Raw genomic sequence first — 21,722 nt, forward strand, 5'->3', positions numbered from 1 at the left:
GGGACTCAGTTGTGATCGTAAATTGAGGACTACCTATGTAAGATCTCCTGCTTGAGCAAAGGGGTGGACTAGAAGACCTCCAAGGTCCCTTCCAACTCTATTATTCAGTATTCTGTAAAATAATTTGGAGAATGTGCTGAATGATGTTTTGTAAATACCTACAGCTCTGTTGCTGGATTTCGGGGAAGGGGTGGTGCAGGGTCCCTCTGTTATAACGGACCGTTTGGCTAGTCGTTCCTGACTCTAGGGGGCGCTGCTCATCTCTGTTGCAAAGCCGAAGAGCCAGCGCTGTCCGAAGACGTCTCCATGGTCATGTGGCTAGCATGACTCAAAGGCGAAAGCGTACAGAACGCCGTTCCCTTCCCACCAAAGGGGGTTCCTATTTTTCTCCTTGCATTTTTTACCTGCTTTCGAACTGCTAGATTGGCAGAAGCTGGGACAAGGAACGGGGAGCTCACTCCGTTACGCAACGCTAGGGATTCGAACCGCCCAGCTGCCAACCTTTCTGATCGACAAGCTCAGCGTCTTAGCCACTGAGCCACTGCCTCCCGTGATAAGAAGCTGCCATTAATTTAAAACACACACGCACACACTTCAAAAGTTGGTTTTCAACATTGTGTTTCCTTTTATTGCAAAAGCTCAGAATCCAGACTCAAAGGCGTCAAGCTTTTCAACAACACCGCGCACAAGAGCAGGCAAACTTTTGAGAAAACAAGAAAGTACAATTTACAGGAGGCGTGTACTTCTTCCGGTCGTACAAAATAGACAATCAAACCCTGTCTGACTGCGTGATGGGATTGTTGTCGTCATTTTTCCTGTGCCACCTTGCAGGTGTGTGGTGTTTTTTTTTCACAACAAGTCCCACATTTGAACACGACGCGGCTTAGGCATTAACGACATTCGGAGGGCGCGACCCTCGCAGAGCTTCGTCGAAAACTTCGCCGACGGCAGCGTAATACTGAGAGGATGTCACAGTTTTGAACGCAACAATCAAGGGAAGAGTAGGGTAGCGAGGTTGTTGCGAAGTTGTGGAACAGAAAGTTTTGAGAACCCAAGCAAGGCTCCAGTTTCTGCTCTCGAGAGGAGGCTGGGAAAGATTCCCGAAGCTTGTCACAAGCCATATTATTCCAAATCAAATTTAAAACACGTACATCTAGAACGCGGCAGAATAATAAATATCGGCGTTTATCCTGTACCACTGTTCTCGCCAAAGTTTTCCCGAGTTAGTGCTGTTATCCAGAACAACAGAATATTATCTCCGCAATCTAAAAACGCTGGGTTATTTTCCCCCGGCAAGGGTCATAATCCCAGCCCAAGGGATCGCGTGACCCCCCACCCCAGGCGTGGACCAAACGAGGGCTCGGGGGCCGTTGAGCTACCAGGCCTCGCCCGTCGTAGGAGACGCTCGGAGGGTGCCAAAGGATTAGAAAGAAAGAAAAATATCTTGAGTAACTCACATAGCGGTTATCTACACAGCAGATTCCACTGTCAAAGAAAATGTTTTGGTCACACCAAAACGGAGGGTTAGATTATTATTATTTTTTTGGGATGTGCAATTGAAATAAGCGAACATCATTTAAAAAAAACAACAACTGAATTTTGTTGGAAGCTATAGTTAAGATAGAGGCCTTGAGTTCTTCATCCGCGGAACAACTTGCCTTCAAAAGTTGTAAGTGTTCCAACACTGGAAGTTTTGAAGAAGAGATAGGATAACCATTTGTCTGAAATGGTGTAGGGTTTCCTGCCGAAGCAGGGGGTTGGACTAGAAGACCTCCAAGGTCCCTTCCAATTCCTTCCTTCCAGAAAAGAAGGTTTTTAAGAAGAGATAGGATAACCATTTGTCTGAAATGGTGTAGGGTTTCCTGCTGAAGCAGGGGGTTGGACTAGAAGACCTCCAAGGTCCCTTCCCCTTCCTTCCTTCCTTCCTTCCTTCCTTCCTTCCTTCCTTCCTTCCTTCCTTCCTTCCTTCCTTCCTTCCTTCCTTCCAGAAAAGAAGGTTTTTAAGAAGAGGCTAGACAACCATTTGTCTAAAATGGTGTCGGGTTTCCTGCCTAAGCGGGGTTGGACTAGAAGACCTCCAAGGTCCCTTCCAACTCTGTTATTCTATTCTATTCTACCTCATTTGATGCGCAGTTGAAACAAAAGCGCGTGCACAGGCAAAATCTGAATTTGGTAGGAAGCCAGGACAAAAGCTTTGAATTCTTTGTCTCTCCTAAAATGATTGATTGATCGCTTTTATCTACGATCCAAAAAGATACATAAAGGAATGCTTGGGGACAGATTTGAGCCCTGGTGAACAGAACCTGACATCCATATTGGCAAGAAGTTTGGCTGACTTCCCAGGCTAGTCCCTAAAATTTCCTGGTGGTCTCCCATCCTGCAGGATACATTTTGTTTTTTTTCCCCTCCCAGGCTGTTTTCAATGCCTGGTGTTGCATTTTTTCTCCCTGTTGTGTTAAAAAACAAGGAATTGCCAAAGCTTTTGGGAGCCACAGGAAGCCTTAGGACAGTGGTTCCCAAACTTGGCAACTTTAAGACTTGTGGACTTCAATTCCCAGAATTCTCCAGCCAGCTGCTGGCTGGAGAATTCTGGGAGTTGAAGTCCCCAAGTCTTAAAGTTGCCAAGTTTGGGAACCACTGTCTTAGGAGCTCAAATTATATACTTCTTAGATTTAGAGGATCCTGCTAATACTTAAATAACCATCACAAAGTGAATTTTTAAAAAGAGGGAGGGGGAATTGAATTGGAAACAGGTATCCCAAACTTTGAAGTTTCTGTACAAACAGAAATACACAATGCAAGATTAGCAAGGCAATAAAATCAATTATTGCATTACCAGCCATTGGCCCTTACTATAGTAGGTATTCGTACCACCTACACATTCTTTACTCAAGGGAGCAGGGACGAAAGATTAAGTGACCAGAATTTTTTTTTGGGGGGGAGAGAAATCCCCAAACAGTGCAAAAGTTTTGCTCCAACTTGGCATTAAATCGTGATTTAGGAGCCGTTCGGCCCAAAGGCCCCCTTCTGGTATTTCTTAGTAAATTACATAGAGGTTTACTCACTACGAGTGAATACGATATAACATGTGTGAATCCACTTACAACAGTCCTTTCCCTTAGCTCTGAGTAACTAGTCTCACACCGAAATCTCAGAATCAAGATCTGTGGTTTTTGTTTTTTCTCTTTGCTTTTCTTTTTTTTAAATAAAAAAAAGTATAGTCTTTTCCTGCTGAAACTCTCCAACGAAAACTGTTGGGTGCAGGATGGTTGGTTTTTTTTTAATCCGCAGGATACTTCCGGAGGGTTGGGGGGGGGGGTTTCTTGGTGGATGTAGCTTCTTAAAGATATGACAATATGCCATACGTGGAGAAGTAAGTCACAGACTTATTTCAAAATGAAGAATCGTGTTCGCTTCCATCTAAAAAGAGGAGACAGAAGAGAAGAGAGAGAGAGAGAGATCGATCAGTCGGTGGATGGAAAACTCACTTTCCCAAGCTTCCAACTCAATCACATGCTTCCTGGTGCCTGCTCCCCAATTTAAGGACTAGAAACTTGCTCCTAAATCTGAGATTGGCTTTTTTCAGGATTTCTTTCCCAGCCGGCAGAGAGGAATTCTAGGAGTTTGAAATCCACAAAGTTTAAAAACATGCCGACTGGGGAAATCCTGGGAGTTAAGGGTTATATTTTAAAAGCTTTTCTTTAGATACGTTGCCAATACAGCCCCCTCTGGTCCCAATTCTGACATTCCTTCCTCTTTTCTATGAAGATTATGTCCTAAAGGCTTAGAAACTTCATTAATTGACTTCTACTTAAAAGATGCTATAAAGATGTAATGTTATTGGAGGGTTTTTTGAAATAGCTAACGAATGCCATTATGCGGTTGTGTCTTTAAGTATGAATGATTTGAGGTAAAAGCATGTTCAAATAATTGTAGTCAAATGAGAATTGTGGTACATTGATAGTAAGATATACAAAGATTTTTGACTTAAAGTGTATAATCTAATATGAACTATAAGTAATGATCGTGGGAGAAAGGCACGAAAGTTATCTGTAAACAATTGACACGCTTTCTGCAAGATGTAATGAAGGATGATTCTTTTTTTGTGTTTTTGTTCAATTAAAATTTAAAAAAAATTCCCTCCAAAAAGATGCTTTTCCAAAAGACAAGTGGTGTTCCTATGTTTTCTTTTCTTAGAAAACGTTTCGCTTGTTATCCTGGAAGCTTCTTCGGTTCTCTTGGATGAGAGGCAAAACTTTGTCAAAAAGAAAAAGAAAAGAAGGAAGAAAAAGAAGGAAAGAGAGAGAAGGAAAGAAGAGAAAAAAGAGAAGGAAGGAAAGGAAAGGAAGAATTGATTGATTGATTGATTACATTTATATGCCGCCCTTTTCCCCGAAGGGGACTCAGAAAAGGAAGGAAGATAAGAAAGAATGAAAGGAAGAGAGAAAGGAAGGAAGGAATAAAAAGGAAAGGAAAGAAGGGAGGAAAGGAAGAAAGAAAAGAAAGGGAGGAAAGAAGGAAGTAAAATAGAAAATGAAAAAAGAAAAAGAAAAAGAAAGAAAAGAAAGAAGGGAAAGAAAGAAAAAAAGAAAGAAAGAAAGAGAAAAGGGGAGGCAAGGAAGGAAATAAAAAGAGGGAAGAAGGAAAGAAAGAAAAAAGAAAAGAAAAGGAGGGAAGGAAGGAAGGAAAAAGGAAGGAAAGAAGGAAAGAAAGGGAAGGAGGGAAAGAAGGAAAGAGAGAAGGAAAGGAAGGAAAGGAAGGAAGGAAAGGAAGGAAAAAAGGAAGGAAGGAAAGGAAGAAAGAAAGGAAGGAAGAAAGAAAGAAAGAAAGGAAGGAAGGAAGGAAGGAAGGAAGGAAGGAAGGAAGGAAGGAAGAAAGAAAGAACCAAGAAACTCCAACTGCCTTTTGAAAAAGCACCTTTGGGGCCCACTCCCCTTACTCTTGCTCCCCTGACACCCCTTCCCCAAATCCTCTGCCTGTCCCCCAACATCCGGCTTACCTTCCTGGAAGCCTTTCGGCCTTTGGCTCTGGAGTTGATACAACTCATCTAACCCCTCACAGGGGGAGTTTGAGGCACGTGTCTCAAAGGCTGTTTCGAAGGAGGTCAGGTCTTCCAGAAAACACGGCGGCTGTTCTGGAGCTAAGTCCATCCTTGGCGAGGGAGCAAAGCATCCTGGGCTACTACTATCTTCGGTGTCCAAGCCAAGTGGACTACTGACGTCGCCACCGCAGAACTGGTGGCGAGGGCACCTCGTCCCTGCCCCGTCTTTCTCAAACAGAAAGGATGACAGGTCTTGCAGGAGGGCCTCGAGAGCGTTGTCGTCCAGGAGATCATCCTCCAGGCAGGTCAAGAGAGAGAAGTCGACGCTCCTCCAGGTTTTGGGCAGTTGGAATTCCGGGCAAGGTTGCGGCGCGGGAGAGAGTTCAGGGCCGGAGCATGGCGGGTCCTCTCGGAAACCTTCCGGGTCATTCTCGGCGAGCTCTTGGGAAGCAGCGGAGCCGAACGTCTCGGCCAGGCTGCAGATCTGCTGAGCCAGCAGTTCAATCTCGTTCTTCTCCTTCTCGGAATATTGGAAGAACGTTTGCTTGATGGGTGAGGCCTCCGGAGTCAAGATCCCTTCGGGTACCATAGGCACGTCAACATAGAGGGGACCTCGGATCTCCGGCAAGCTCATGACAGCGCAGCCCCCTTTACCGGGGCTGTCCGGCGTCGGGGGGAGTTTCTCATAGAGAACATTGCAGGGTTCTTGGGCATAGAACAGCTCAGTCACGGCGGCGAGGGCGGCGGGGGAGTTGGTGCTGGAAGCCGTCGCCAGAGGCAGGGCCGCAGGACCACCTGCGCCCTGGGCTCCGTAAAGCTCCGGAGTTCCAAAGAGGAAAGGTGAACTCTGGTGTGGGGTGTAAGGAGGAGTGCAGACCAAATCTTTGGACTTGGGTTTGCCGCCGGGCTTCTCGCTTGCAAACGCCTGTCCGTAACCTCCTTGCGGGAGGATGACGTACCCAAAGCCTGGTTCTTTGACCAGCAGGCTGAGGGAGGAACCTGGCGGGGCGTCCTCAATGGAGGAGATATTGCCAGGGTCCATCGTCTCTTCGGGCAGCCCTTCCGGAGGCTTGCTGAACGTCGAGGGGCCTTCGGGGACCCCGACGGTGCTGAAATCGAAGGTCGAGGCCAGGAGAGTGGTGGTAGGCGTGCCGGCCGCGGGCGTGAAGACTTGATCGGGGCTGGACAGCTGTCCAGGAGATAGAAGACTTTCCAAGAAGGTGGTGGTGCTTTCAAGACCGTATGGGCCTTGGGATCCTTCGGCCGAGAGTTGCTGTTTCAGGCACCAGGCTTCGGAATCGCTGCAGAGAGAAAGGAAGATGGGAAAGTAAGAAGGAGGTTCTGGGGAGACTTCTCATCACCAAGATAGCCGCCAGAAATCAAATACAGGTAGCCCTCAATTCACGACCGCTATCGATTTTGCTAAGTGTGAAATTTGTGCAGTGAGTCCTAGTTCTTAGGCATGCCAGGTGACTTCGGGCCAATCACCAGGAGACAGGGAGTTCTAGTCCCACCTTAGGCATGAAAGCCCAGTTGTTTGGGCCAATCACCAGGAGGTGCTGAGTTGTAGTCCTGCCTTCGGCATGAAGCCAAGCCGGGTGAATTCTGAGTCCGTCCCTCCCTCCCACTTCGCAGTGTTACAAAGAACCAACGCATATCTCAAGCCCGCCCACCCCAGAGAGAGTTCACAGCGGTTACCTGATGACGTAGTTGTGAGAAACGATGGGGATCTCCGCGTTCTCCAAGCGAAGCAGGGAGTAGACCCATATCCAGCTGACGCCATCTTTCGCTTGTAGCCGGATCACCATTTCGGCTTGCGCGTTGCTCTGGTCCCCCACTGGAGTAACAAGTAGGAAAAAGGAAATGAGGGACTTGGTCACCCCCAAAACCGCTTCGCCCATCTGCTGTAGCTTCCCCAAAAGGGTGGATGAAACGACAAGGCTAAGAAACTCACACAGTCGGTAATGCTGCGCCGAAGCGTGGCTCAGATCTTCTGGATGGATCAAGCCGTACCACGATTTGCAGAAGAGTTCGGTTTTCTCAAAGCCCAGATGGAAGATTACGCTAGAATACGAAGAGAAAATAAGAGATCAGGGCATTGCAGCCACCATAGTCCCCTCCCCCACAAAGATTTCCAATTTTGCTCCCAAGACGTTTGAAGTGTTCCTTCCTGATTTATTTTGAGCCTCTTTAAATTTTCTGGAGCAGGGTTTCTCAGCCTTGGCTGCTTGGAAGATGGGCGAACTTCAACTCCCAGAATTCCCTGGCCTGCAACTCAATTCCACCCATCTTCAAGTTGGCAAGGTTGAGAAACACTAGACCAGGGGTCGGCAACCTTAAAACACTCAAAGAGTCATTTGGACCCGTTCCCCATAGAAAAGAAAACACCGGAAGCCACAAAATGCTTCCAGGACCTGACATTTCCTGAGTGGCCAACAAAACTAGGATATGTCGTTGAATTAAAACTGTTCTGTTTTCTTCTGAAACTTTTTTGGGATTTATCCATGGTTGGCCTACCGGGGGTCATAAAGCTCAATAAATCGCATGCCGGCGGGTGTCACACATTGGCGGTTGTGACCGCATGTTTTGAGTGACGGGGAACTGCAGCAGAGGGATGAAAGAGCCACATGCGGCTCCGGAGCCGCACTAGACAGAAGAGAAGTCTCAACCTTCTGTGGCCTCCCTTAGTTCTCACATTTCTCACTCGGAAAAAAAGTATCCACCCTAGAAAAACTCCAATACTTTTTTTAAAAAATAGAATAAGAAATTGTCAGGAAAAATAATACAGCAGAATTTTTATGCATGCTGTTGCATCAACGCTGGTTATTCGGTGCCCTGCTTCTCCCTCTGGTGGGTGGAAGATGCCCCATGCTTAACTAGCCCACCGAAGTCTTTCTCAGTCTTTCCTTAATTTTCTTCTCTTGCGGCTCTGGAGCCACATCTGGCTCTTTCAACCCTCTGCTGCGGCTCCCTGTCACTCAAAATATGCGGTCACATCCACCAATGTGTGACACCCACTGGCATGTGAGGTCTCTAAACGCGAACTATTTTTAAGATTTATGGACTTCAACTCCCAGAATTCTTCATCCGTCATGGCTGGCTGCGGAATTCTGGGAGTTGAAGTCCACCCGTCTTAAAGTTGCCAAACGCTGTCTGGGGAATTCTGGGAGTTGAAGTCCACCTGTCTTAAAATCACCAAGTCTGGAGACACCCCTCTTCTAGATTAATCCTAACCTTTCACCTTTTTCCATAAGGCCTCTCACCTTTCAGAGATATCCATGATGGCCAAGTCTTTCGTGTGGCGACTCTCAAAAGCGGACAGGAAGAACGCATTTTGACCCATTCTGGGCTTCGGATCTAGAGGAGTGCAGAAGGCCGTGAAGATAGGATTGGTGGACCAATAAGAACCCGGAGGAGGTTGGTGGAAGTGACCACGAATCAGAATCAGCTTATTTCCTGCACTTTGACGCCGAATTGTCTTGGAAGTGTTGAAGTGGCAACGGAAGAGACGTTCTGTTTTGGTTAGAGGGACAGAAGAAAAAGAAGAGGGAGATTGAGAGACCAGAAAAGCCATAATACATTGAATCATATTCAAAGCGATCATCTCGATGAGCCAATCTCTAGCAGAAAGATCTGTTCCACTCTTCAGGACTTGGCAAATCATATTATTTCCCCTGCATGTGATGTATTTCTAAATCGATTTCTTAAACACAGAATGGATTGAATTTCCTCGGATTGGAAACTCCATCCTTAGAATCAAGTTTTCAATCTTGGGCCAATTCAAGATTTGTAGACCTGGGAGTTGAAGGCCACACATCTTCAAACAACTAAGAGTCCTCCACTCCTCTGCTCAGAATAGAATCCCTTACACCCCCAGGCTTGAAATTTTGGACTTAGGACAACCAGGGATGGCACCGCCTACGTTCTGACCTAAGCGTAGTACACAAAATTGTCTGCTACAACGTCCTACCTGTCAATGACTACTTCAGCTTCAACTGCAATAACACTCGGGCAAACAATTGATACAAACTCAAGGTAAATCGCTCCAAACTTGAATGCAGAAAATACGACTTCAGCAACAGAGTGGTCAACACCTGGAATGCTCTACCCGACTCCATGGTTACATCCTCAAGCCCCCCACAGCTTCAACCTCAAATTGTCTACTGTGGACATCACCCCATTCCTAAGAGGTCTCTAAGGGGATGTGCATAAGTGCACCAGCGTGCCTTCCATCCCTGTCCTACCATCCCCATTTATTTGTATTCATTTCCTTTGTTTATCTCCATGTTCATACTTATGCCTGCTATCTTGAACGTTGGACAAACGAAATAAAAATAAAATTAAAAACTACGGTTGACAAACACTGCCCTTAATGCTCGTTGTTCTCCAGAAATGCCATGCTGCTTTTTCTCCCTACTAATGGGAGGCCACATTTCATAATCCTATCGGCTGCCGAATGTGAGTTTTTCTGATAAAAGATAAGCTTTCGTATCTTCTCCCTTGAATTAACTTCTCAATGAGGCATTGTTCTGTTCTAACATGTAACCTGTCAACTTTTAAATAGCCGTCATGCTAATTCAGATTCCTTTCCCATCCCCGTGTCTAATTGCTTCCCATCTCTCCTGCACGACACTCATTCCCCACCAAGAAACACCTACCGGTGCTTAAGGGAGAAGGCAACGCCAACTGAGTCTTCATCACAATATGATCGGCCGGGTCAATGATGTCGTAGATGCTGTCTCCTTGGGCCACTAAATCCACCTGCAGGCATAAGTGGGATGAGAACAGTTGTGAAATCAAACTCCCCTCTTAGTCATCGAGTCATCAGAAATCTTAGCTTCACATAGGATCTCCAAAGTCAACCGACATTCACAAATACGTTGACTCCCATTGAGAAAATAATCTCTTCAGAGCTATCAATGTTATGGACAAACTGGAGACTATAGGACTAATTTAATAAGTCCCAGCCATGGAGAAACTGAAAAGCAATGGCTTGAATGAAGCACAAGGTTAGCCTGCTGTTAAACCCAAGGTAATTCATAGAAGTGCTATCACTTCCCTTATTTTACAGTAAAGGTATGACTCTCCCCTCTTTACAAGTCTGCCGGTACGTACCATAGAATGCCCCAAGTGCTCGGCCACGCTCTCCGACACATAGATGAGTTTGCCTTCGCCCGTGAATGCCAAAAGGAAGCCGGGAAGGGTCTGCATGAAGTCGTCTAAGTCCTGGGAAGAGAGCATGCTCTCCAAGCCTTCTAGAGTTGCACCTGTTGAGAAACAGGACAGGTTAGTTTCAGGATTATGACCGTTATTATTTTAAAAAGTTGAGGGACAGGAACGGTAAGGGGTTTCAGCACCACGGACAGCGGCTACTGCAAGTAAAGTCTTATGGGGGCTGTTTCAGCACCACGGACAGCGTCCCAGTGCAACCTCCACTGGCCGTTTCAGCACCACGGAGAGGGACCTGTTGAAAGGCGCTTCAGGAAGGCAGCCCCTCGCCCAACTTCAGAACTCAACCCCCTCGCCCGGCTCTCTTAGATCCCGCCAAGCCCTTCGGAGGTCTTCCAAGCCTACCTTTGGAGAAGAAGATGGATTTCCGAGTATAGATGCAAGCCAGCGACATGATATGCAGATAAGAGAGCCGGAGTTTATCTCCTTCGGCAATGGGCAACAGGTCCTTGAGATGCCTTATCTCCGCGTTGATTTGATCCCGCCGTGCCTTGGAGGCTCCTTTCGTGGACCGGTACATCTCGGCTGGGAAGAAGATCCGTGCAGCTCAGCCGCCTTCCGTCTCTTTCTCTCTCTGATGCCTGCCTGTGGATCTGTCGAAGATGCTTGCTTTCCATCTTTTATAGGCGGTTGAAAGTGTGGGCACTGGCATATTAAGGAGAACGGGGCGGGAGGAGTTGTTCAGATCAATGGAGGGAGAGGGTTGCAGAGCCAGCGCTCCCCCCTCCCCCCCTGCTTCCATGGGCTTGGGGGAACCCTACGTCACTAGCTCCTAAATGACGTGGTGAGGAAGGGGGGGAGGCTGGAGGAGGAAACCAAGGAAACACTGCACCGAATTAGGAGACGAAACAGAGTCTTGAGTGTCGGAATCACTGCTCTGCGTGCCTGACTGTTTCCCTCTCTCCCAGTCCCAGAAATTTAGAACTGGCACTAACATCTCCCTTCTCCTTTCCCTTTTTGTAAAAAAAGGCTTGTTCTTTCTCAAATCCATCCTTCCTTTTTTTTCTTCTCTTCTCTCTTTCGTGTCTCTTACTCAAAGCTATGTAGCCGATCTTTTTGCTTGGGTGTTATTCTTTCCTCTTTTTCTTTCCTTCCTTCGCAATCTTTTCCTCGATTTTTGTCAGGACCAAAGTAAAATGGGTCTGGTTGATTCCATATTTCTTCACTCTTGTTCTTAAAACCCAAATGCTAGAGGAAAAGGGCACATTCAAATTGCAGGGTTACAGGCCTGAACTGTGTGAAAAATCAACTCAGAATGATGTATGTGTCTATATATCTATATCTATATCTATATCTATAATCAATCTATCTATCTATCTATCTATCTATCTATCTATCTATCTATCTATCATATATCATCTCTCTCTCTCATCTCCCTATCTACTTACCTACCCATCCATCTAGCTAGCTAGCTAGCTATCATATATCATCTCTCTCATCATTTATCTATCATCTATCTATCTATCTATCTATCTATCTATCTATCTATCTATCTATCTATCTATCTATCTATCTATCTATCTATCGGTATCTATCTATCATATATCTATCATCCATTCATCCATCCAAATATCTATCTATCATATATCTCTATCATCTGTCTATTTACATCAATCAATCAATCAATCAATCTATCTATCTATCTCTATATTATCCATCCTCTCTCTCCATCTATCAACTATCTATCTGTCTGTGTCTGTCTGTCTGTCTGTCTGTCTCTCTCTCTCTCTCTCTATCTATCTATCTATCTATCTATCATCCCTTCATCCATCAAACTATCTATCATATATCTCTATCATCTGTCTATTTACTGGTATTTGTCTGTCTGTCTGTCTCTCTCTATTGGTATCTATCTATCTATCTGTCTGTCTGTCTATCTATTTATCTATCTATCATCTGTCAGTCATCTATCTGTTTATCATCTAGCTATTTATTTATCTATCATCTCTATCATCTCTGTCTGTCTGTCTGTCTGTCTACCTCCCTCCCTACTACTATTTATTTTAGGGGGAATGTGTGATTGTTTATTTTGCCCTAATAGTAAGGTCAGCTTTGTAGTTTAAAGAAGCTGTCCTTGATGCAGTCTCAAAAAGAAAGAAATATTTACTAGTAAAGGCTATCCAGGAGGGTAAATCTGTTCTTTTCCCCTTTTTTCCAAAATTATTGTGGTTTTTAAAACTTTTCTGAACAATTTGCTCTCTCTCTCCCATTTAGTCCCATAAAGTGCTCTAAAAGCATATCTTTCTTTAGGATTTCTGTCCAGGAATTTTCCCTTCTCGCCCAAAAAAACAAAAAGGGTGAGTCTATTCTGGTTTTCTTTTAAACTTCCCAGTAAATAAACAAGCCAGGCCTTAAATAACATTCTCTTCTGTGAAAGCCAAAAATAGACCCTGCAAAAAAAGAGAGAAAGGAAAGGTTCTTTTTGAGCTCTGCGGTTGCTAAGCAACCATGAAAAGTGACAGCATTCTATCTCCCATTTGGGGTGATTCTTATTCTTCTTCGTTTTCTTCCTTTCTTTACTTCCTCCCCCCCCCCCACTTTCTCCCTTTGCAGAGATAACCTACATTAATTAGCTCGGCTTTTAGCATAAATCTCTCGTTCCATATAAGGCGTGAAAAAGCTGAGATGGGGTGGGAGGCGGCTGGCTCTTTGTGGTGCTGCCCTTGTTTTGGAAGGTGCCAGAAAGGAGGAGGCACCCCAGGATGGAGAGAGGAAGTTAGAAACTGTCCCCCAAAACTATGCAAGGTCCTGTCTTAAGGAATATTGTGTTTGCTTTTAGCATCTCTCCTTCCTTCCTTCGTCCCTCCCTTTCCTCTTCCTTCTTTCCTTCCCTTTCTTCCTTCCTTTTCTGTCCTCCCTCATTCCTTTCCTTCCTTCCTTCATCCCTCCCTTCCCTCTTCCTTCTTTATTTCCTTCCATTCTTCCTTCCCTCCTCCTTCCCTTCCCTCCCCTGCTTCCTTCTTTTTTTCCTCACTCCCTCCCTCATCTCTTTCCTTCCTCCCTCCCTCCTTTCTTCCCTCCCTCCTCCTTCCATTTCCTTCTCCCATCCTCCCCTTTTCTTCACCATCCCAAATCCTTTTCCTTCTTCAGTGCTTGCTTCCTCCTTCCCTCTTTCTTCCCTCCCTTTCTTCCCTCCCTCCCTTTTCATTTTTCCTTCCTTCACTTTCTTCCTTCTTTCCTTCATTTTTCCATTCCTTTCCTTTCCTGTCCTTTCCTTTCTCCCTTCCCTTCCTTTCCTTTCCTCCCTTCCCCCTCCCTTCCTTTTCCCCTCCTTTCTACTATCCCTTCTCTTCCCTCTTCCCATCATGCCATACTGTAACACCTCCAGTTAGTTATGTGTTGATTTTCCAAGGAGAACAACTTGACAGTTACACAATTATCACTCTTCTGCAATGCAGACAGACTGTTTATGCAACTGACTGATCCAGGAACAGCCATTCCTAAAAAGTTCCATTTGACTCTAAGGTTGTCTTTCTGAGCTGACAACAATTCCAGGCGTAAGGAAGGGCAGACATGTAAATTTGCAAATTCCAAGCTGCAGATCCGGTTGGATGACCTGGGCATGTGGATATTTCACCTCTGCAAGATTCTGTGTTCTATGTATGTTTACATTCTATGTTCTAGGGAACTTTAGAATGGAAACCTTGCAAAAACTCATGGAAACATTGTCTAATGTTCTGTCAAGCCATGCGGAGCCTTGCCAACTTGGGCTGATCTCTAGCAAGGTCAGACTTGATTAGGACTTGATGTGGGGACTATAAAGAAGCTCAAGGATGTTGCAAAGCGGGAGGGAGCGCATCACTACTTCAACCTCGCCAAGAAAATCGCATGGACGGAGCCACAAAGTCATTAGGAGCGGCATTTGATTTGTAGAACCTTACAAAATCCTCTTACGCACCAGCAGGTGGCAGTATTCGGCTGACATTGCCTGGGCTACAAGCTTAAATAGGTGGTAGCCGGTTTAGGACATGGATGGAAGGCCACCAGGAGATTTCAGAGCTACAGGCTAGACTGAGAAATTTAAAAAATATATATGCCAGGAGTAATCAGTGGCAAATCACTGCAACTGCAGATAAAAGTACCTGGACTTATTCCTGATGAGAGTAACAGCTAAACTTGCTTTGAGATTTTGATTTTTCTCTTGTACAGGTTGTCCCTGATTTACGACCACACTTGAGCTCAAAATTTCTGTGGTTCACCAAACTGTTTGTTAAATGAGTTTTGTCCCATTTTACAACCTCTCTTGCCACCATGGTTAAGGTTGATAAGTTAGTGACATGGTTGTTAAGTGAATCTGGCTTCCTGCCCATCAAAAGGTTGCAAAAGGGGATCATGTGACTATGGGTCATTGACCAAACATCTGGATGTTTGATCACATGATTGTGGGGATGCTGCAAAGGTCGTAACTGTGAAAAAGAGTCCTAAATCACATTTTTCAGTGTAACTTTGGACAGTCACTAAATGAACTGTTGTAAGTTGAGGACTACCTGTACCATCAGACTACACAATATTGTAGAGCAGGGGTCTCCAACCTTCAACTCCCAGAATTCCTCAGCCAGCCAAACATGACGACTTTAAGACTTGTGGACTTCAACTCCCAGAATTCCTCAGCCAGTCAAACATGGCGACTTTAAGACTTGTGCACTTCAACTCCCAGAATTCCTCAGCCAATCAAACATGGCGACTTTAAGACTTGTGCACTTCAACTCCCAGAATTCCTCAGCCAATCAAACATGGCGACTTTAAGACCTGTGGACTTCAACTCCCAGAATTCCTCAGCCAGTCAAACATGGCGACTTTAAGACTTGTGCACTTCAACTCCCAGAATTCCTCAGCCAATCAAACATGGCGACTTTAAAACATGTGGACTTCAACTCCCAGAATACCTCAGCCAGCCAAACATGGCGACTTTAAGACCTGTGGACTTCAACTCCCAGAATTCCCCAGCCAGCCATTCTGAGGAATTAAATATCAAGGAAGGTAGAATTGAGACTGGCAGGGCCAGCTACTTTCTATGAACAAGCAATCAACGCTCCTGTCCCTACTCACACTGATAACGTTGCCTAGTCTGGGAATAAAACATCTGCAGGAAATTCCCTAAGCTCAGAGAATCAGGCATGCAACAATCATTTCAGCTTGATTTCCCCAACTAGGTAGCTCTCCAGATGTGGGTCAGACTTCAGTTCCCAGAATTCCCAGTTGGCTACGCTAGTTGGAATTAAAGGAGAGAATTCAATAGTGGATAAAGGAACCGGCCTAGAAACCGGCGCCTGGTGAGTCCTAGTCCCTCCTTAGACATGAAAGCCAACGGGGTGATTTTGGGCCAATCAACAGGAGACGGGAAGTTCTAGTTTCGTCTTAGTCACGAAAGCTGGCTGGGTGATTTTAGACCAATCCCCACAATTCTAGTCCCTCTTTAGCATGAAAGCTAGCTGGGCCAATCATCAGGTGAGGGTGAGTTCTAGTCCCTCCTTAGGCATGAAAGCTACCTAGGTGACTTTGGGCTGATCACCAGGAGACAGGGAGCTCTAGTTTCGTCTTAGTCATGAAAGCTGGGTGGGTGGGCCAATCACCAGGCAACAGTGAATTCTAGACCTCCTTTAGCATGAAAACCAGCTATGCCGATCACCAGGAGACGGTGAGTTCTAGTCCCACCTCAGCCATGAAAGTCAGCTGGGTGACTTGGGTTCCAGTCTCTCTCTCTCTCTCTCTCTCAACCCTAAATGTTAATCCATTTAGTGACCGTCCAAAGTTAGAACAGCCCTGGGAAAAAAGTGACTTACAACCATTTTTCATAAAAACCATGACCGCATCCCCATGGCTCGCATGATCAGAATTCTGATGCTTGGCCACTGACTCATATTTATGACGGTTGCAGTCTTCCCGGGGTCACGTTTGGCCAGCCAGATTCACTAAAGACCACCGCGTCACAACTGCCGTGATTCGCCGAACGACGACAGCAGGGAAGGCAGTTACGATGGGGCGAAAGCTTCACAACAGCCTGGCTCAGAGACCGAAATTTGTCGCTCCATTGTGGCGCAAGCCGAAAACAACCTACTATTGGATTGGACAAAGCACGGGAATGCAACTACAATGGGGTGTGAAGGGAGCCTGTGTACATGGGCTCACGAAAGGAGAGCCTCCGTGCGAACGGCGTCCCCTGCTTCAGCTGGACTAGAAGACCTCCAGGGTCCCTTCCAGCTCTATACGGATCGATTTGACCGAAGATGGTGGCAGATCGAAAAGGCAGATCAACTCCCAGCTGAGCGTTGATTGGGGGAAGGTGAATCATTTTTCACGTTGTGACTGTGAATCACTGTGTGGCAATACTGGGTGGGATTGGGCGAGGAGGGGGGAGAGAAAGGTTTAGAAAGGGGGTGGTGGAGGGAGATATAAACTTTTGGGGAGGGGGGCCAACTGATGCCTAAAGAAGGGTTTGTTTCCCTGGTACAGTACTGTCCAAATTCTCCCTTTTTCGGTTCATCAAATCCATCCCTTTGCCAAAAAGTTGAGTTGAATGTTCTCCCCCTCTTTTCTGCTAATTTAGGTTCTGAATCAAGGAGCTAAAAACAGCCACGGCCGGCTAAATATAGCAACTCCGAGTGCGTATAGAGAGAGACACACACACATCTACAAACTCACACACACACACCCAGCCTGTGCTTTGTAATTCAGTCCCTGTAACATTCTGCTGCAGCGTGTGGGGGCGGCCAACGATGTGTAGCCGGCAGCCAGAGAAAGACGGGGGAGAGAGAGAAGGGGAAAAAAAACGAGTGGGCGGATTTGCAAATCAGGTTGTACTTTTTCCCCAATAAGGGGAGATCGTAAATAACTCGGCGAGAGGGAGGGGTTCGAACCCGGGAAAAGAAACCTTTCGCAAACTCTATACTGTATATACCCATTCAAGGAGAAACCAGAGATGAGCAGTGATGTTGAGAAAGGGAATCCTGGAGGAATGTCAAGATTTGTCTTAGCAAAGGCTTTCCCCAGCTTTGGGCCTGGGGGCTAGACAGGGAGTCCTCGAGTTACGCCCACAGGCGTCTCCGTTGCTAAGCGAGGTCTCCGTTACTTCGCTTCCCTTTATCAATGACTTTTTGGGGGGGGGGACAGGGCTATTCGGCGGAAATCGTTGCGGTGGTGAAGTCGGCAAGACGGTGGCGAAGGCTTCCCCAGTGACGCTGCTGGTTCGGCAAAGGGCCGTCGGGTGAATTTTGATCACGTGACAACAGCACTAAGCACTTAAGACTTATATCCCGCTTCACGGTGCTTTACAGCCCCTTCTAAGCGGTTTATAGTCGCCATCTCACCCCCAGTTTCTCATTTTACTGACTTTGTAAGGATGGAAGGGTGATTCAACCTTGAGCTGGTCAGGATCGAACTCCTGCCAGTGAGCAGTGTTAGCTTGCAATACTGCATTCTAACCACCAGGAGGGAGGGAGGGAGGGAGGGAAGGAAGGAAGGAAATGGCACTTACACTTATATACCGCTTGATAGTGTTTTACAGCCCTCTCTAAACAGTTTACAGAGTCAGCCTCTTGCCCCCAACAATCTGGGTCCTCATTTTACCGACCTCAGAAGGACAGAAGGCTGAGTCAACCTTGAGCCTGTCAGGATTGAACTCCTGACGGTGGACAGTTACCCTGCAATACTGCATTCTAACCACCAGGAGGGAGGGAGGGAGGGAGGGAGGGAAGGAAGGAAGGAAGGAAGGAAGGAAGGAAGGAAGGAAGGAAGGAAGGAAGGAAGGAAGGGAAGGAAGGGAAGGAACAATAGCAATAGCACTTAAACTTACATACCGCTTCACGGTGCTTTACAGCCCTGTCTAAGCGGTTTACAGAGTCAGCCTGGGTCCTCATTTTACCAACCTCTGAAGGCTGAGTCAACCTCGAGCCTGGTGAGATTTGAACTGCCAAATTGCAGGCAGCAGAAGTAGCCTGCAGTACTGCACTCTAACCACTGCGCCACTGTGGCTACAGGGATGCTGCAATGATCGTTAAGTGTGAAAAATGTTCGTAAGTCTGTTTTTTTCAGGGGATATCATATCCGGTAAATATCTACGAGGAGATTCTTAGTCATCCAGGTCATGGTTGTCCCAAAGGGGCTTCCACTTGGAAGTTTATCTCTGTCCTCAGGGTCTTATGTTGTGCCATGCGTTTGTGAAGTGGCTGTTTGGTTTCTCCACCAATCTCCTGCCTACAACGCAGTCCTTTCAGCCCTTCCAAGAAGGCTCCATATCAATTTGCACTACTCAGGTGACCCTGAGGACAGAGATAAACCTCCAAGTGGCCTCAACGACCCTCTAAAAGGATGCAAATGACCAGCTGTCTGCAAGGAGGATCAATCCTTCCCTTCCCCACCATCCAGTCAGAACTGAAGAAGCTTCTTGGAGGAGAAGCGAAAGGTCTTTAAAGAAGACACAAATAAACCTCCAAGTGGCCTCAACGACCTTCTAAAAAGGATGCAAATGACTAGCTGTCTGCAAGGAGGATGAATCCTTCCCTTCCCTTCAGGTTTTACAGAAGAGCAGTTTGTCCGAGGTGGCTACGAGGGACGGGGGGTGTCTCTTGCTTCAGCAAGGAGTTGGACTAGAAGCCTTCTAAAGTCCCTTCCGACTCTGCTCTCCTTTGAGCTGAGCAAAGCTCTCCGGATGAATTCTAGCAAGGTCTGGGCTTCAGCAGGAAGGAACCGGTCTGCGCATGCCTCGAGTCGAGGGGGAAAAAAGGAGGGAGGGAGGGAAGGAAATACATCTGACAAGCAAGGCAGGGAGAGAAGCAGAGGAGGGGCTTGGTGGCCAAAACGCGCCAATGGCGGGGTTGCCACCTTGTTACATAAAACAGCCCCCGCACTGATCCTGCCTTTAATCTGTTACTTTTAATAACTCAGCACACTCTATTTTTACTTTTCTACCTAGCTAGGACTCCCCCCCCCGCCCCCAAAAAAAGAAGACGACAAAAAGAAAAGAAAAAAAACCCCATGCATTGAAGACTGGTGATTTTGTAACCGTGGCCCAGGATGTTTAGGCAAAAAGCTGCAATCGCTTGCTGGTTATAGAAGTCTTGAGATTCCCCCCCCCCCCCCCACAGAGTAGGTCACCGATTCCAAGATTCCAAGATCCCAAATCTTGATGCGTTTGCTTTTATGCTGCATGGAGAGCAGATTTGGGGGGGAAAAAAACATCAAATTTATCCAGTCCTTCTGCTTCTTTTAGCAAATAGGACAGGCTCCAAATAGATATTTGTGTACCTGTGTCCCAGTGTCTTCCATTTGACACACACATACACACACACACACACACACGGAAACACGGTTATGTTCAGCTGTTGGCTTTGGAGCGACCCACAATGGCCCGCGGCCACGGACTAGCCACGGTTCACAGCCCCGCGCCGTAGTTTTCCGAAGCAGGCTAAACTACAAATCCCAGAGGACAATATTTTGGCATAGTTTCATGGTGGAAATGCAGCTGGGTTGCGGTCTTGGCGTGCATAACCGTGGTTTGCTAAATAAGCCACAGTTTGCACTACACACAGCCCCCAAACCATAAATCCTGATTTCCTGTGGCCAGTCACTCAGTCTGTGACTGTCTGTCTATCTATCCCTATCAATATCTATCTATCCATCTCTATATACATCCATGGTTCATGCACCCCTCAATATCTATCCATCTTGTTATCTATCATCTAATTTGTATTAGTTATCTAATTTGTATGTTCTATCTCCATCCATCCATCAAAGGAGGGTCATCTGTCTCTCTTATCTCATTTATATCTACCTACCTACCTACCTACCTACCCAGCCAACCACTCATCTATCAAAGGTGATATCTATCTATCCATCTCTCTCTCTCTCTCTCTCTCTCACACACACACACACACACACACACACACACACAAACACAATCTGTCTATTTCCATCCCTCTATCAAATGAGGGGGTATCTATCTGTCTTATTTATCTTATATCTATCTCTATCTATCCATCTATCTTTCTTTCTATCCATCCATCCATCCATCAGATGTTGAGTCAAAAACAAAATAGATATCTCATGGAAGAAGATCTGTGGGCTTCAATTCCCAGAATGCTAGCTGGGGAACCTCTGGGAATTGAAGTCCACAACTCTTAAGGTTGGACAATCTTGGATATTTCTCTCGAATTAAACTCATGGGGCCCTCATCCAACCCCTTCCATCTGTTCACCTGACTGGAAGAAAGAGGGCATCACCTGTTGAACTGCAGCCTATGTCAGGGCTGTTCAAAGCCTAGACTCTGGACATAGCAATGGATTAGTTCTTCTTCTTCTTCTTTCTCTTCTCCTCCTTTCTTGTCATGTTCTCCCCTTCCTCCCCCTCATCTTCTTTTCTTCTTCTTCCCTCCTCCTTTCTTCTCCTTCTTCCCTCCTCCTTCATTCCTTCCTTCTTTCTCTCTCCCTCTTTCCTTCTTTTCTTTCTTTCTTTCTTTCTTTCCTTCCTTCTTTCCTTCTTCCTCCTCTTCCCCCTCCATTTTCCCATGTCAGAGTTATGGTCGGCTCCTTGTCCCATCCTTTTCAGGCAAAAAAATTAACAATTTCATCTCACCATTTTACTCCTCCATCCTAGCTCCCCAAGGCCGTGAATAAGCTCCTTCGAGTCAGCAATGAATTGTGGCAGTGGCTGGCCACAGCTACGCTGAATGCCAGCCCAACTGCTGCTTTGATGGCAAGGGAAAATCGTTTTGGGAGACAACACGAGGAGGTTAGAATTGGATGGGGAAGGGAGGTTTGGAAGGGCGGGATGCCCAGTCTGGATGCTGAATTTTCAGGGGGGGAAAAAGGCCTCACATTTCCACTCCTCCTGAATGGATCTCTGTCCCTTTAAATCTGGGAGGAAGGAGAGCTGACGCAGCTTCATTCTCCCTTTTGCAGCCAAAATTGGAGAAAAGGCTTGGGAGAGAGGGGAAAAACAAGTGGCACTAAGCAACTGAGCTCTTGCGTCATCCGGGCCTCCCTCCCCTCCTCCCTCCTCTCAGCCTGCATCACATCTCCATAGCAACAGCATCCAAGGGGATGGGCAGGTTTTGGGTAGCATCTCAGGGACTGGAGGAGAGAGAGAGAGAGACATGTTAATAGTTGAAAGGCTCTTCTCCAACCATCGCTGGAGGTTTTTAAGCAGAGACTGCACAGCCGCTGGTGTCTGAAGCAGGGTAGACTCTCCTGCTCGAGCAGAGGGTTGGACTAGATGACCCCCCGAGGACCCCCTTACAATTCTACATGTTCTGTACCTGAACAGAGGATGGCTGGCACCAGGGATGTTAGAGAGATATAAGATAAGGAAAACAGAAAACAAAACCCTCGTTTTTTTTCATCCTGACTGACCAGGATGCCTGCTTTCCATCTAAACTTTTTTTCCCAAAAAAAATCTGAGATAAAAAATGATGAGACAGCCGATGCAGTCCGAGGCTGCATCAACAGAGGGGTATCAT

General features: G+C 46.3%; 1 protein-coding gene across 1 annotated transcript; it reads right to left on the bottom strand.

The window, feature by feature from the left end:
- Positions 1-1,185: 1,185 nt before the first annotated feature.
- On the bottom strand, positions 1,186-11,445 carry NPAS4 (neuronal PAS domain protein 4). Its single transcript, XM_032234309.1, has 8 exons — positions 10,616-11,445; positions 10,157-10,308; positions 9,700-9,802; positions 8,305-8,554; positions 6,996-7,105; positions 6,740-6,878; positions 5,000-6,342; positions 1,186-1,229 (listed from the first exon to the last, which is right to left on the bottom strand). Exons 1-8 carry the CDS (start codon positions 10,788-10,790, stop codon positions 1,186-1,188), a joined length of 2,316 nt encoding a protein of 771 aa, XP_032090200.1. The 5' UTR covers positions 10,791-11,445.
- Between the last annotated feature and the right edge of the window lie 10,277 nt (positions 11,446-21,722).

This window comes from Thamnophis elegans, chromosome 17 (genome assembly GCF_009769535.1).
Source record: "Thamnophis elegans isolate rThaEle1 chromosome 17, rThaEle1.pri, whole genome shotgun sequence".
Taxonomy (NCBI): Eukaryota; Metazoa; Chordata; class Lepidosauria; order Squamata; family Colubridae; genus Thamnophis; species Thamnophis elegans.